Genomic DNA, 15,392 nt, shown 5'->3' with positions numbered 1-15,392 from the left:
GGGAATTTAACCTTTTATTTATGTCTGTTCTGGATTACTTCAGAGGATAAGGAGAGCAAACAAGTTTTGGTCCAGCCCCTGTTTTCCCAATAGTCAGAAAAGGATTCTACTTTATGAATTCCTTTGAAATCCACCTGTAGAACTGTGAAATCAGATGTATTGCAAAATGTAACCACAATCTAGATGATGTGTAGGTATATATTTGGCATATGACACTATTTCAGAATTAAAATCAGAATAAAATGATCAAAATTAGTTGAAATTTGAAATTAATTAATTACTAATATCTTAGACCTCAGGGTATAATAAAAAAGGAAGCTGGACAAAGTCTTGCCTGAATGCATTGTATTAGGTTACCCAAGTAAGGCAATGATAAGGATGTGAGAACTTCTGACATGCCTTTGTGAAAAGAAGTATCGTATTTGTTTGGAGACAGAATGTTAAAGTCACCTGAAGCTACATATTATTAGAACAATAGATATGGATAAATGAAAGATTTGTCTAAATCTTCAATTTTTAAAGTTATTGTGAGCAAAGAATAAATTAATAAATTACCAAGCCACCTTTTTTGTTGTTGTTGTTAAGTTGGTAGATTCTGTGTTAAACTGTGTATCAATATTTAAAGAGAAGTCTCAGTGTGAAGTTGCAGTGGAAGTTGGCAAACTCTCCTTTGAAGCAAAATGTGTAAAATATATCTTTAAATGTCATCATACTGGTTTAGTTGACTTCGTTGTTATGTTTGCTATGGTTTGTTATTATTTATTTATTTAACTGTATTACTATATTAACTGGACTTACTAGGAGTAAAAAATAAGAAAGAAAAATGATACCTCAAGGTAAGTGTTCCATCGGTATATGACTGGAAAAGATTGGAAGAGGGAAGCTAGCTAGTTAAAAAGGCAGTCTTTTCAGAGAGGGTGTAGAGACCATTTGAAGGCATGAGGCTGAAACACATAAAAGTGAAAATAAGTTGCAGTTTATTTTAGGAAGCTTGTCCTGTTACTGTGCTCAGGCAGCTGGAGAGAAGATAACTATTTGAAGTTGTGTACTTACCAAGCATTGCTCAGCAGAGAACGCAGAGAAGAACTGCATGTGAGTGCCAGGCAGTTCTGCTGGGACAGGAAGAGCACAAGCTCATGGTGCTGGCAGGTAGTGTGGGAGACACGGGCAGGGTGCAGCTGCACTCGCACCACAACATGCTTGTTTGCTCTTTCATAAGGTTTTTTCCAACCCACTGAACTTGTGTGGTCACCATGGATTCTGCTATGACAGGTAAATACCTTCCATATCCTGTTTAGAGTAATCCAAACAGCCTTATTTCTAATATGCAGTCTCAGGATCTTTTTATGAAGGTGGGGAAACTGCTTAACTGTGATGCTGCAGGTTTGCTTGTGTAGAGCTAAAAAAGGCCTTACCAACCCAGGGTGCAAGCCAAGCTTTTTTCAGCAGGCAACAGTTTCCTCTGGTCCAGGGAACAGTAGTTGATACACTATATACAATGTTAACACTTAACTTCTGAGTAAGGATTTTATGTTTCTGTTTGGCTCAGCATTGCCCAAGTGACTGGTGACTCCAGGAGGTTACATGTCATTCTAGTGGAAGGTGTCCCTGCCTGTGGCAGGGGTGTTGGAGCTAGATGCTTTTTAAGGTCCCTTCAACCCAAACCATTCTATGATTAAAAACAACAAAAAAAATCTTAAATATTATATTCTGCTTTTGGTATTGTTAGGATGTCAACTGAATGAAATGAAGATTATTTTTAAAGTGCCTTTACCCAAATTATTTCTTTGATGAATGTATTGCTGCCAAAATTTAGGATTTAAGTTATGCATAAAGATGGTAAATTTGGGTACTGAGATGAAATAAAGTTTCAGGAGGAAACCCTCTGCAAACATGTCAAATGAGTCAGGTTAAATTCTAGGTGTTTTGTTTTGTTTTTTTTTTTTTTTCTACAAATGTGTAATTGAATATAGGGATCAGTTCTAGATTTAGATTGAAATATTGGTTGTTCAAATACGGTGGTCAACAAAGGGAAGAAGGACACAAGAAAAGTGCTTGAAAATGAGCATTGAAGGATAACTACAGATTCAAGGAAGCATTTCACCATTTTTCTCTATGTTGTGTTTTTCTGACTTAAATTACCATCTGTTTTTTAGTAAGACATGATAGAAGTTTTTGTGTACTTTAGAATAAAAAGTGTGGCTATGTGGAACTTTCTTGATATTTAGATGTAAAGTGAATGTTGATTAAGCTATAATATATTACATAGATAACTCAGCAATCACTTATTGCAAGAAAGGAAAAGACATAGGAAACTGTTATAGGAAAAAGAAAATATTTGCAGTTGATGGTTGACCTGAGTTGTAACAAAGATGCAAATCATTATCTTTCATTTAGTGAGTGACATAAGTTCAGATCTGTGAAATTTGAATATTTAATTTGATCTTAAGATGAATTTGATATTTTAAAAGTAGAAGTTTTAGTGTAAGATTCTGGTGTTCATGAAGTGCAGAAGTACTTAACTCTAGAAAAGATGATGTCTTTTATACTCTGCCAGAAACAGTGAGGTATTCCTGAGTAGTATGCAGGCACAGTGCTCAAGGGCTGAAAGAAGAGGAATCAGTAGTGTTCTGTTGGTGAGTCAGGAATCAAAATCAAAATTTTAGTCCAGTACGTCAAACTATTTTGTAGTTCACCTGTTATATATTGAGAAGCTGTAATAAAGTAGAATTGAGTAGAGGGATTAAAATGTCACCCTAAGCTCAGTTTTTAAGAGGCAATTCAAAGACACATATTTACCAATGAGACTGAGAACTGTTTGGTCATTTTCTTCTCCCCTCTAACAAACAGACATAGATGTGATACTTTTTTATTTTTGAAAAATTATGCTCTAAAGCAAATTCACTTAGTGTTTGTTTATAATTATAAATTTGTTTTCTTAAACATTGAGGAGAGAAGTTGAATCCTGAGAAGGCTTATTGTATGTTCCTTATGAATTTTTAAGCTTGTTACTTGTTCCTCTTTATGAACTCATGTCTAATATAAGTCATACTTTGGAATACCATATGACAGTAATAGCAGAAAGAACATTTTACATACCTTATGTATTTTTTTCAGACTGTGCTCAGTGCCAGACTTAGAGTTTTATACCAGTTTTTTTTTTCTGTGACAAATGTGCAAAAGAAGGAAAAATGTACTCAGTTTCTTTTTGCTGACAATTTTTTTTTTTGTAATAATAAATAATAAACGTGTTTTGTAGATTCATAAGTGAGGAGGGAGCACATCCAGTTGGGTACCTAATCCAATCTCTATAGTACAAGGCGTAAGTTTTCTCTCATTTAATTCTTGTTTGATATGAGAATCACTCTCGGGAAAACACCTTGTGTTGATTTAGAAGTTGCCAATATGGGTAATGCACAGATTGTTATGCTAGTTTGTTTTGATTTGATTTAATTTTGTTGTGGAAAGAAATTTGAACACCTAGAACAGTGCTGATGTTTCTGTGGCAAAAATACAATGCACTGTTTCCACTTGTGAATATGACTAGGTAGAAAAGTGTACTGGAAAGTTATTAATCACAATATTCAATCTTATTAAGTGAAGTAGACTGTTGCAGGATACTAATGAGATCATGGCTAATTATAGTTAATAATACTGTCTGGTGGGGTTCTTTTGTGTTGGTTGTTTGTGTAATGGGAGGTTTCTTTCGTTACTCTACTGAATAGCAGAGTAATGGCCAAAATAACAAGCTCAAATGGTTCTTATTCTTCAGAAGACATTAGAGGTGTCTCTTTGAAAAGTTCTGAAATGAGGAATTTGTGGAAAGTCAGTCTAGAAATAATCAGCTGTAATTGGAAGATCTTTATCTGTGGTTATGGAAGAATCTATGTATTTCCAACATTTGAATTCTATCTGAAGAGTCTAATCTGGGAATTGCAGTGCTTATTTTGCTATTCATGTTGTTAAGTGCTTCTGAGGAGAAGCAAAGCATAATAAATTACCAAATGACAAGGCTTCTGTTTCCCATGTATTCAAATCTGTGTTTGTTTTAAAGCATATTAAGTCTATTTAAATAAAAATGTGTTTCTGCAGTTGCCAGCTTAGTATGTGGGCACTATACATGGCTTAAAAAGCTCAGTGGTGTGAAATTAGAAATTTTTCTCATCTGCTTTTTAATTATCTATTAGTTCTTTTACTGTACATCCCATGGCCATGCTTTAAATGGTAAACAATTTTAGAAATGCCTTGAAATATTGCGTTGCAAAGCTGAAACTTTGAGTAATTCAAAGGGAGCAAGCTTCTGAGCTCCGGCTCTTACAGTTATTGGAACAAATCTTAAGAATTCTTGAAGTGACGTGATGTATGCAGATTTGTCCTCCACAGCCATCAGCCCCTGGACCTGTACCAGCAAGTGACTGTTTCAGTCTTGCGGATTGGTGTGAAGGAGACAAATGGAGCAATTATGTGAGGCTTGAAAAATGTAAGAGTGGAACAGTAGCAAATCAAACCTGAAGAGGAGCTCTGCGATACAACAGATAATGGAGAGCTTATGAATCAGTGGGAAGTCTTACAACCTTGTGATTAAATCTAAACAGATTCTAGATGAAAGCTGCTTTTATTGAATTGATTTGATGAAGCTGTTGTTCTTCTCCTAGTTTCTTTAGCCTCAGTGTAAACCATTTAGAGCCTCTTAGGTGAATAGTTTGTGTTGATGTGACACAGAAGGCTCTTAGGCACATAAGTTATGAAGGATGAGCATTTGCTGTAGAAAACACAGCTGTAACAATATTGTTTTAACATGACTTGGAGGAAAACCAACACCACCTTACTGATGAAGGGAATTGAAGGCTGCTCTGTGAACACGCTATACGTAACCCCTCGCAAAAGAAGATGCACAGCCCCAGGCAATTGCTTTCCTTGTCAAAGTCATACACTAAGACTCCACAGGCATCCAGGTATACCCAGAATTGTGTGGAGTCTGTATTTTAATCCCCCTGAGAAGGTGAAATAGAAGGTAGTAAGTGTCAAGACCTACTTCTGTAATCACTTGTGTTTAAAATATAGTAATATGAAATTATTTGAAAGTGTATAGCACTTCTTAGGTAGTTTCTTCCTCATTGATAATTAACTTTCTGCTCAGGCATTGCCATTTATTTTTTCCATTGAAAAAGGCAAGGCCATCTAACAGGTCAGAGATTGCCTATGTCCAGAGTCATGAGAGCGGCTAAACTTCAATCTGAGAAACTTCTGGTATGCAAAAAAAAAAGACAAAGCAAAACAAAGGATTGTGCTCTTCGTACCTTTGTTTAAAAAGAGAAACAAATAAAGAACATTCCTTGGAAAGTTGGCCCTCATGCTAAATGGTGATTGTGTAATGGCAAGATAAATGCTTTATCCTCTGGACTGTTTGATGATGTGGCATAAACTGCTATTTTTCAATTTTTTCGATCTATCAAATTTTATTATTTATCTCATTTTACAGAGTAGTAAATTATGAAAGAATAAGGGTGTGATACTTTTAGGGAGATAGACATTAACAAGTTTAACATTGTATTGAAATATTAGCTGTAAAATTAAATGTTGTTAAATCTGCAGTTTTATTACAAATGAAGAGAACAGGAAAGTATTGATAAGAATACATAACAGAAACAAGAAAAAATTAAAAACTACGTTTTGAAATATCTTCAGACTAAACAAAAAGTAAACCCTGTAGGATGAGTGTATTTTTATATGTGAGAACTAATAAAAATGGGCATTCCTGTAGTTTCAGTGATCGTAGAATAAAAACAGTCACAGGTTTATAAAAATAATATATAGTATTTACATAGTAACTTCTCTGTGTGCCTGGCTTATTATGGCTACTTATATGGTTTGGAAGGTATATTGCTTAAGACTGAAATTTCATTGTGGGGAAAACAATATGCAAGAAATTCTTTGTCTCCCCATCATCTCAAATTGCATAATTTATTTTTTTTTAAGGAAGAAAAATGAAACCATAACCATAGAATAGTAAGAAAAGGGAGTATGTTTTTTGTTCTCTATATAAAACTTGTTAATGATTAAATTTGCACAGCCAGCGTGCAATAGATTTGTCTAAAAGTATAATTATTCAGTCAAAGATGTTAATGCATTTTAAAACAAAGAGATGGTTCTCATCACTAAGTCTGAAAAAAACCCTACCTGTTTAACCCTTGTTCAGCCTGGTTTTGCTCAGCCAGGATTATCAGGATTGATAATTATCAGGATTGATAATCCCGAATCAGGCCATTCTCAGCTTTCAGGTTCTTCAAGCACTTGAGGAAGACAGAGTCTTTCACACTAGCCATAAGTGCTTGCATTTATGCTTTAGCTGGATAAAAAAAGATGCTGATGCTTTCACTCAGCAAGCATTATTTGATGTGTCAAGTTCTTTCTCCATCCTTTGTGCCTGGAAAAATTAGAATTGTGATGCCTTTGTATGTTGGTTCTTTCTTCTTTTTTAGTATTAATACTTACTTTTACTTTTGGAGATCAGACACTGGTGGTAGTGAAACTGTCTCTGAGAAATCTGTTGGCATTTAAAGCTTTTTCAAAGCAAACTTGACTTATTTCTGGACTTAATCCAATGATGGTTATTATAAAAATGAAACCACAATAATTTATTTTCGTTTTAATAAAAAGTGTGATCTAAGTGCCTTATGCCAGCAAGGTATAGTAAAATCTATCAATTCGACACCCAGGATATTGTTTTTAAGTAGTGGTTTGAATTTCTGTTGTACCTTGGATACAGTCTGTCATTACTAGTCTGCCATCAGAATCAAGATGGTTTGTGATTCTTGGCCTTTTTATTCACTCCTACCATCCAACTCTTTTTCTTTCATTTTATCTGTCCCTTTCTTCTTTGTTCTTGGAACTTTCCTTATCATACCTGGTAGACAGTCTGATGAATACAGCTGCTTTATACCTGTTCCATGGTTTGCTTGGTTATTTTCAGTCTACCATGCTTCAGCCTGTGCTTCTGCACATAATTTTCTTCCTATTTTCCTTTAATCAAGGCAGAAGAGAGCAGCATCTGCTGAGTGTGAAGTCTTTTCTGAAGCCAAGAATCAGAGAGATCTCGAAAGGTTTCCCACAAGACCCCCATTAAAAGGGATGCTAAATCTGCCTTTTTGCACAGATGTGCTACAGTAGGATTTTCCTATTGAGCTGTATTTGCTTGAGGTGAAAGCAGCATTAAAAGCTCATTTCCTTTAAAAAATTATTGCATCTTTCCTAAATCTCTACTAAAATAAATAGTCCATGACCTATAAAAGTATGAAGTGGTGTTTCTGAATCTAGTATATCTTAATTACTTAGTGTAGACTACCATGGGATGAAAATATGTTGAGTAAATTGCAAAAGCCTATGATTACAGAACACTAGTAAACATGTACTTTTGTTGTGCATGGATGACAATAATATTAAAACAAAGTAGAGTTGCATCACTGGATTAGAATAGCAAGGAAGTGTCAATGCACAGAGGTACTCTTAAATAGCATGTAACTATTGTATGTATCCTTCATTCTTGTCTTCTGCCTGGAAGTGATTCAGAAAGATTGGTGTCTTCTGTTTGCAGAAAGGCTGACTTGTTAAAAGGTGTGGATTTCTGGTGATGGACCCAGAGGAAGTAAAAAAGAAAATGAAAAATCCCTTTGTTGCATTGTTTAGAACAAGCAGTGCTTTTTGGGATAAACAGGGCATTAATTTTCTAGGGATTTTTCTTTGGTTTGTGATGTTGTGGGGTTTTGATTATTTGTTTGGATTTTTTTAATAGGACTTGGTTTTGGACGTGTTAAATATTTGTTAATATTTTTCGCAATATGTTAGCTTTTGTTAAAGGTTGGTTGTAAACTGATCTCAGATTGATATTTTTAATGCCTCTGAGAAAAATGTAGTGGTTTTTTTATAGAATTATTTTAACAATATGTCTCTGTGAACAATGGTTTCAGGGTTTTTTATTTTAAATTTTAAACAGGTAATGTCTGTACATGAATTGCAAGCTAGTCTCTAGTGGGGACACCGTGGGAGGATGAACACGGAGGAGGTGGAGCTACTGACTGATTCCAAGTACAGAAACTATGTGGCAGCTGTTGACAAAGCACTGAAGAACTTTGAATATTCAAGTGAATGGGCAGATTTAATATCGGCACTTGGGAAACTAAACAAGGTATGCCTGGCAGGTGCTCTTGGAAAAGATTCAGGAATTGACAGAGGGTATTGTAACAGGGGTGTAACAGTACAGAAGTGCAAGGTTCCAGCCATCTAATACTCTTGCAAATATTTTAGCAATCTGAGCCAAATGTTGGGTGTGTGCAAGGAGCAAATAAATCAAACAAATGCCTTTCTAAGACTTAGAGTTGAACCCTTTGTAATTGTAAGTAAAAGAAGTTATTTACTTTTTTAGTGGAAATAAATGCAACATCTTTTTTATTACTAACATTTACTTATAATATCATTCAGTATTATTGAAATAGTGTAAAAAATAGTAGCCAATATAAACATCAGCAGTATTTTTATAAAGCATGATAAAATGGGGCTCAAATCATTTGTTGACCAGAGAATGTTATCATTCAGATTCATTTTAACAGTTAGTAAGTTGAATATGTAATATCATTGCAATCTTTAATAGCAATTTACAAATAAATATCCATAAAAATCTTGTTTTAATCAGTTGTATGTGTTTCCAGGGAGCTTCACTCAGGAGAATGACACTCACTTGGCAATTGCATAATTGTCTCATTTTTTTCATTTTTTTGATTGTAACAGTTCTTGCTGCATTTTTATGCAAAGTCAAGGCTATGATATTGGGAAAATAAAACCTAAATATGTAAATACAACTCTGTGTTCCAGTCCTGAAATGGTTACATGGTTTCAGGCAGTGGTAAAGTGCTGCATGTTGTCTCACTCTATGATATTTTCTTAAAGTTATCCCAGGCTCACCTCCCACAGTTTAATAGTCCTCTTTGAGCTACTGTGGATGGAAATAGCAATTTTTATCCTCAAAAGGATGAGTAAAATGAAATGGACAAGCTGTAGGTAAGATGCCCATTGCAAGTGAAGTTTTAAATGCCTTGGCACCTATAGCAAGTGTACAAGTGAAAGGCATGGCAAAGAAAAAAGCTCATGGTATATTTTAGAAGTGGGGTTTTTTGTGTTTTAACACAAGTATGTGTGGTGACTTACTGACCACGTTCAGGAACTTGTTTATAAAAGTGCACTTTAATTTGTTTTGTGCTGTTCTTAATGTGTTGATTTATCAGGTGCTCCAGAACAACGCCAAGTACCAGGTAGTACCGAAAAAGCTGACTATAGGCAAGCGCTTGGCACAATGTCTTCATCCAGCTTTGCCAGGAGGGGTTCATCGGAAGGCACTTGAAACGTACGAGATAATTTTCAAAATCATTGGGCCCAAGCGCTTGGCCAAAGATCTTTTCCTGTACAGGTACAATATTTTAAACAACTCCATTCCAAATGCTTGGTTGAGATGCTTTCGGTTTCCCACTTTTTGTATTAGCACACTTACTTTGTTGCATAGCAAGAATCAATTTCTTTACCTTATGTTACTGGTGTTTGTCTAGTGCATTTCTCCTGACTATTGTATATTATATTAGAAGATAAACAGACCACTTAAATATTTAAGAACTGACTTTAGTACTAGAAAATCTCGAATTGATGTTTATTTCCCTGAAATAAACAAAGTTTTGTACAGTATGTGAAGCGTGAACATCTATTTCAATGTGTTCACATTACATTTTTCTATTGTGATTTAAGTGATATTGGAAAAAAATTTGAGTATAGTTTGTTGAAAGTAACTTTGTCATCAAATGAACAGAACAGACAGATTGTCTGTTTTGTTAGAATGGGGGACAAGTACAAACTTTTTCTCACTGTCAGTCTCTGGAACTGATGATAACGAAAAGGAAGAATAAACTTGAAAAGTTAAGAATAGTGAACATATTCTGATTCCTAAACCTCCATTAGGTTTTTGGTTGGGTGGAGTGGGACAGACATGAAGTTATTTATTATATAATTCATAGAGGGGTGTGTGCATATGTATATACGCACAAGTCACATGTAGTTCTTATTCTTTATCTATCCCTGAAAAATATTGGGGTAAAACAGAATTCTGTTTAGGTAGCAAAGGTGTGTATTAATGCTTGGAAATAAATTGTATGCCTGGGAACTCATAGCTCACATTTTTTGCTTGTGCAGTGATTCAGTATCTGCAATCTCTTGTTAACAATAAGTTCTAGGATAGTTGAAAATGCTACCCTGTGTAATCTAACTAAAAGCCCTTGTTACTGCTGCTTGGGAGAAGACAGACATTCACATTAAGGCATTATCAAAGATTCCAGTATTTTTCATGAAAGCAGAATGCCAGCGTCTGAACATGAAATCTTGAAGGATGAGTAATAGCCTTACAAAGAGACTGTGGAGTAGTGTGCTGGTTATTGAACAAAAAGGCATTTTCTGTAGAAAAAAGAAGCCAAATGACAATGGTAAAGGCCTAATTCTTCTAAACAGATAAAGGCAAAAATAATTTTTACAAAAAGTTTTGTCGTTTGGAAAGAGTTTTGTGGTTTTTTTCCCTCTAGTATGGATAACACTGTATCTACAAAGATTTTTTTTTTTAATAGTAGATTTGTAGGTGTAGATTTCAAGACCCTTTCTTAAACTTACCTTTTTTACTGTTTTTCCATTTTCTTCTTCATGTGTCAGGGGTCTTCTAACCTGAGTCCTTAGTGATTTTGCAAATTGCAATTGTGTTTCTATGACTTTGATTATCGATACAGTCTGCAATAATTTGTGATATTCAGTAGCAGTAGCAAAAATGTTTCCAGTGTCTGGATAACTTCTGAACTGATCACGTTTGTGGCTTTCATGAACTGTCATTCGTAGTAAACTCAAAACATACTTCCAATGTTGAATGCTACAGCATTTATTGTTAGTTGGAGAATCTGTATTCAGACTGAATTTATGAAATAAATATATACTTTATGCTACTTAACAGTATAAATATTGTAAATTTTACCTTTAGGTAACCTGCTGAAGTAAAACATCATTATTTTTCTTACAGAAAATAATTTCTGTAAATTTACTCAAATTGATCTCATCTTGTTTTTTCTTAATAAGTGCAAAGCAAATGTATTTTTAAATACAATTTTCATTGTGATGTAGTTCAACATGGACAAAATTAACATTCTGTCATGCAGAGATGTTTCTGGTTTATCGTATTTGTTTTATTGGTGAAAAACACAGTCATCTCTGGGCCTTCAGTGCTTGTTATCCCAGTACTGCTAAGGCTCATAATATTGGCCTTGACTTACCAACTTGTGCATCTAAATGCAGTCAGTCATATCAGACAAAAATCTGATCCTTATAATAACTACATTGGATATGCCTGTAGCACTCTTGAAATAGAAATGAAATTGTCACAAGAGAAGCTTCCTTAAAAAAGATAAAATTTATTTTTTGCAGTTCTGGACTATTTCCACTCCTTGCCAATGCTGCTATGTCTGTCAAGCCAACATTATTGAGTCTGTATGAGATCTATTACCTGCCTTTGGGGAAAACATTGAAACCAGGACTGCAAGGACTGTTAACTGGGATTCTGCCTGGGTTAGAGGAGGGATCAGAGTATTATGAGAGGTAAGGATAGATATGTTACTAACGTGATATGCTTGATTTGGTGATTTGTTTGGGTTTTTTTCTGTAAGTTTTCATTGAATACTTGTGGATTTCATTTTTTTAAGATAAGCGGTATTTAATTTCATCCTGTCTTATTAATTGCATTAGAATAGTATGGTAGAAGATTCTTAGTATTGATTAGGACAAATTAGCGGTTAGTTGTTCCTCCTATTGAAAGGAATTGACATTAAGTAGACTTAGTATATTATGTCAGTCTCTTCTTCCAAGTAACAAGCAAAGAAACAAAAAGAGGAAATGGCTTCAAGTTGCACTGGGGGAGGTTTTGGTTGGATATAAGCAAAAATTATTTCGCTAAAAGGGTTGTCAAGCATCAGAACAGCCTGCCCAGGGAAGTAGTGGAGCCACCATCCCTGGAGGTATTTAAAAGAACTGTAGATGTGGTGCTTAGGTACAGGGTTTAGTGGTAGAGTTAGCAGTGCTGAGTTAATGGTTGGACTCGATTTTGAAGATATTTTGCAACTTAAACAATTCTATGATTCTTTTATGGATTGACAAATATAACATGTTTGGAACATGCTGCTTGTTTCTTTTCCATGAGTTTCCTCTAAGCTAGTACTGCCATATTATTTCTGGTCTAAAATGCATATCTGAACTGAATGTAAGATAGCAAACAAAGCTTACATCATTAAAATATATTTGTTGTGGCATCTCATTTGTCACTGAACCACCCGCGTAGAAGACAACAATAATTCACCCACCTTCATAGATTATTACTCTATTTCTAGCAGAGTGGCCCAGGAGGCAATAACTTCTTATCAAGCAAGACTATGCCCCAGTTGAGTTATCTTGACTGCAGAGTCTGGGGTGCTGAGGTAGCATCTTAACATATTAAAGGATGAAGTTACACTCCAACACTTGGAGGTCTTGGAATTGTTCATGTACTTACATATTCTTGATACTTCCAACTTCAGAAACAAGAATTTTCACAACTTATATGTGAAGAGCAATTTAACACTTTCTTCTATTTCTATGTAGGCAGACACACAGTGCAGTTGGCATCACTACAATAGGGACAAGGGATACCCAGATTGCCTCCTGGGGCCTGCCATAGGGTGTGGAGTTGCTGCCACATGAATGGGAAGAAATGAAGACAGGGGAAGGGATTGCTTGTGCTCAAAGAATTGTGGTACTTTTATGCCCTGTTTTTACCAGAAAGGCTCAGTGCGAGGAATGAGAAGGCAAAAGCCGTTTGCTTGATTCATCAGTAGCTGTGCTTTCCTCCTGTCTCTCTGAAACCTCTGTCTGTAGCAACACTTGGCTTTAAGTAGCAGATGAGGGGGTTATTTGGCTCTTTGAACATAAGGAGAACATAAGGAATACATAAGGAGAAGTTGTGGGTAGGCAAAAGCATTTTGCAAGCCAGATTGGCCCACAGGCTTGCTAGTTGGATCACTCTGTTCAGGCTGCATTGTAAGTTTCAGTGTATAATGGGGCCTCTCAAAACAAAATTTTGACCTTCCTGGAACAATTAATTGTAGTATTTATTAAAACTGGGAGCAGGGATGAGCTGTGATACATGCCCTTATTCAGCTGACTTGATTTTACTGCAGAACAAACACGCTGTTGGAGAAAGTTGCCTCAGCTGTGGATCAGTCGGCGTTCTACAGTGCCCTCTGGGGCAGCCTGCTCACAAGCCCTGCAGTTCGCTTGCCTGGCATCACTTATGTCCTCTCCCACTTGAACAGGAAGCTTTCCATGGAGGACCAACTCTACATAATTGGCAGTGACATTGAATTAATGGTAATGTTTTAGTGGAACAATGAAGACATTGATGTTATTATGTAATGTATTTTGGGGGGATTTAGATGTTTTCTCTGTCTTTGAGCTCAGCCTCTGAAGAGATAAAAATGCACGTTTATTATAGGTCCACTTAAACTGATGCTTTTGTGCATGATACGTGTTGCAGAGCTGAATGAACTGCTTAGGTTCAGAACTGCTTAGGTTTTGTGTAAAACTTTCCATTCATTACAAGCTTCAGTTAAAAGTGATTGAGTTTTGTTATATGTTTTTAAAAAATCCATGGAGTGTTATTTTGTCTTTTAAACTTAAGATATTCATTGGTAATATAAAAAACCAAAACCTTAGTTTTTGTATTGTTCAGGGAATCTGTTGATTCTGTGATTCCTCAGTGGTGAAACTTTTTATTTTTTTGTTTTATATTGTTTCAATGTTCAAAATTTAAAAATAATTTTATTTTGTACATACCACTATTGATAAATAACTGTTCCTATTTTTGTCTGCTCTTTTATATCTATCTTCTTAAAATAATAAATAACTATTTCGGGATGTCTGCCATTACTTTAGGTAGAAGCAGTAAGCACATCAGTGCAAGATACCAGTGTTTTAGTACAGAGGAGTACGTTGGACCTTATCCTTTTTTGTTTTCCTTTCCACATGAGCCAGGTAGGTTATTAACATGAGAGATAAATTGACAAACTCCTAAATGTATTCCTAAATGTATTGAGTCAGTAGAAGTGTTTCATTGGTTTTTGTTAATTATTTTCTCCAAGCTTGAACAAGAGTCATATGTAGGAGTTTCTCAGATAGGTTTGCTATTCTTATGTCATAATCTCTGCTTTCTTTTAACTTGATGTGTTAACTTTGAAGTTAACTTCTGTACATGTAAATTCAATATAAATTATCATGTTTAGTCTATGAAGAAGCTTTTAATTTGCTTCAGTTTGATGAGAAAGCAAATTTATCTGTTCATTTGCAAGTTTCTAATTCTCAGGGTTCAAAGCCAGCAAAAGTTAATCCTCTTAGCATAACTGATTCAGAACACTAGAGAATTGAAAATGACTATTGGTTTTGGGTGAGTAGTTAGCTCTAGCAGTAGTGGGAGATAGATGTTAAAATTTGTGGAGTTTTTTTTTTGGACAGCATTTATTGTTAGTCACTTCCTATTTTTAAAAGATCCCTAATTTATTTTACTCCTGGAGGAAAAGTAATACAATGTCATACAACGACATACAAGAATAATCTTCCCCTTGTTAGAAATTAGAGAAAACCTGCACTTTTATGTAAAAAGAACTGTGTTCTTACTTGTGGAAGTGCTTCATTCACATTTATCAGTGAGTATGGAAATATTTGAATTGTCTCTGTTTAGGTACTAGAGTGATGAAATTATCAATGCAACACTTTTTAATATTAACACTTATGCAAGCATTTAAAGCAGTAAGAAACTGAAAGGGATTTAAAATTCTTCAGTAATTTTTTTTTTTACACTGGATTTTAGTTGAATTTGCTTCCAAGGCTTTTGCCTCCTAAGTAAAACGAAATCTCTTGTAACAAAAACGAGCTGTTAATAGAGTCCATTATTTTTGCTGTTCGTAAAGGGTGCCTGTTATTACAAAGTATCTATTCCAAATAATAGTTATATTTTGGTTTCCTAGGAGCAAGATCATGTTTTCTTGTATCAAATTCAAAAACGTCAAAACATGAAATTAACTATGCTTTAATGACCATTAAGCTGATAGCATAGAAAAAGTGTTATCTTTCTTAGTTAAATTTAATCATGTTTCTGACTTCTTCAGGCAACACGTCCAGACATGATCAGAATTTTGTCAGCAGCCCTTCACGTAGTACTGCGCAGGGATATGTCACTCAACCGAAGGCTCTATGCATGGCTTCTGGGTAGGTTTGTATTTCATGTCATTGTTCACTAG

At 35.0% G+C, this 15,392-nt stretch overlaps 1 protein-coding gene across 7 annotated transcripts in view; it reads left to right on the top strand.

The window, feature by feature from the left end:
* Positions 1-15,392, top strand: part of DOP1A (DOP1 leucine zipper like protein A) — a 60,737-nt gene that overhangs the window by 3,063 nt on the left and 42,282 nt on the right. For all 7 annotated transcript variants that reach the window (XM_064651098.1, XM_064651095.1, XM_064651099.1 and 4 more), the window contains exons 2-7: positions 7,994-8,185; positions 9,279-9,460; positions 11,497-11,667; positions 13,278-13,467; positions 14,032-14,130; positions 15,261-15,360. In XM_064651098.1, coding sequence (XP_064507168.1) covers positions 8,048-8,185; positions 9,279-9,460; positions 11,497-11,667; positions 13,278-13,467; positions 14,032-14,130; positions 15,261-15,360 — 880 coding nt within the window. In that variant the 5' untranslated portion in view covers positions 7,994-8,047. The remainder of the gene's footprint in view (positions 1-7,993; positions 8,186-9,278; positions 9,461-11,496; positions 11,668-13,277; positions 13,468-14,031; positions 14,131-15,260; positions 15,361-15,392) is intronic.

Source organism: Pseudopipra pipra, chromosome 3 (genome assembly GCF_036250125.1).
Source record: "Pseudopipra pipra isolate bDixPip1 chromosome 3, bDixPip1.hap1, whole genome shotgun sequence".
Taxonomy (NCBI): Eukaryota; Metazoa; Chordata; class Aves; order Passeriformes; family Pipridae; genus Pseudopipra; species Pseudopipra pipra.
The sequence above is the reverse complement of the archived record's forward strand: the minus strand, read 5'-3'. Positions and strand labels throughout refer to the sequence as shown.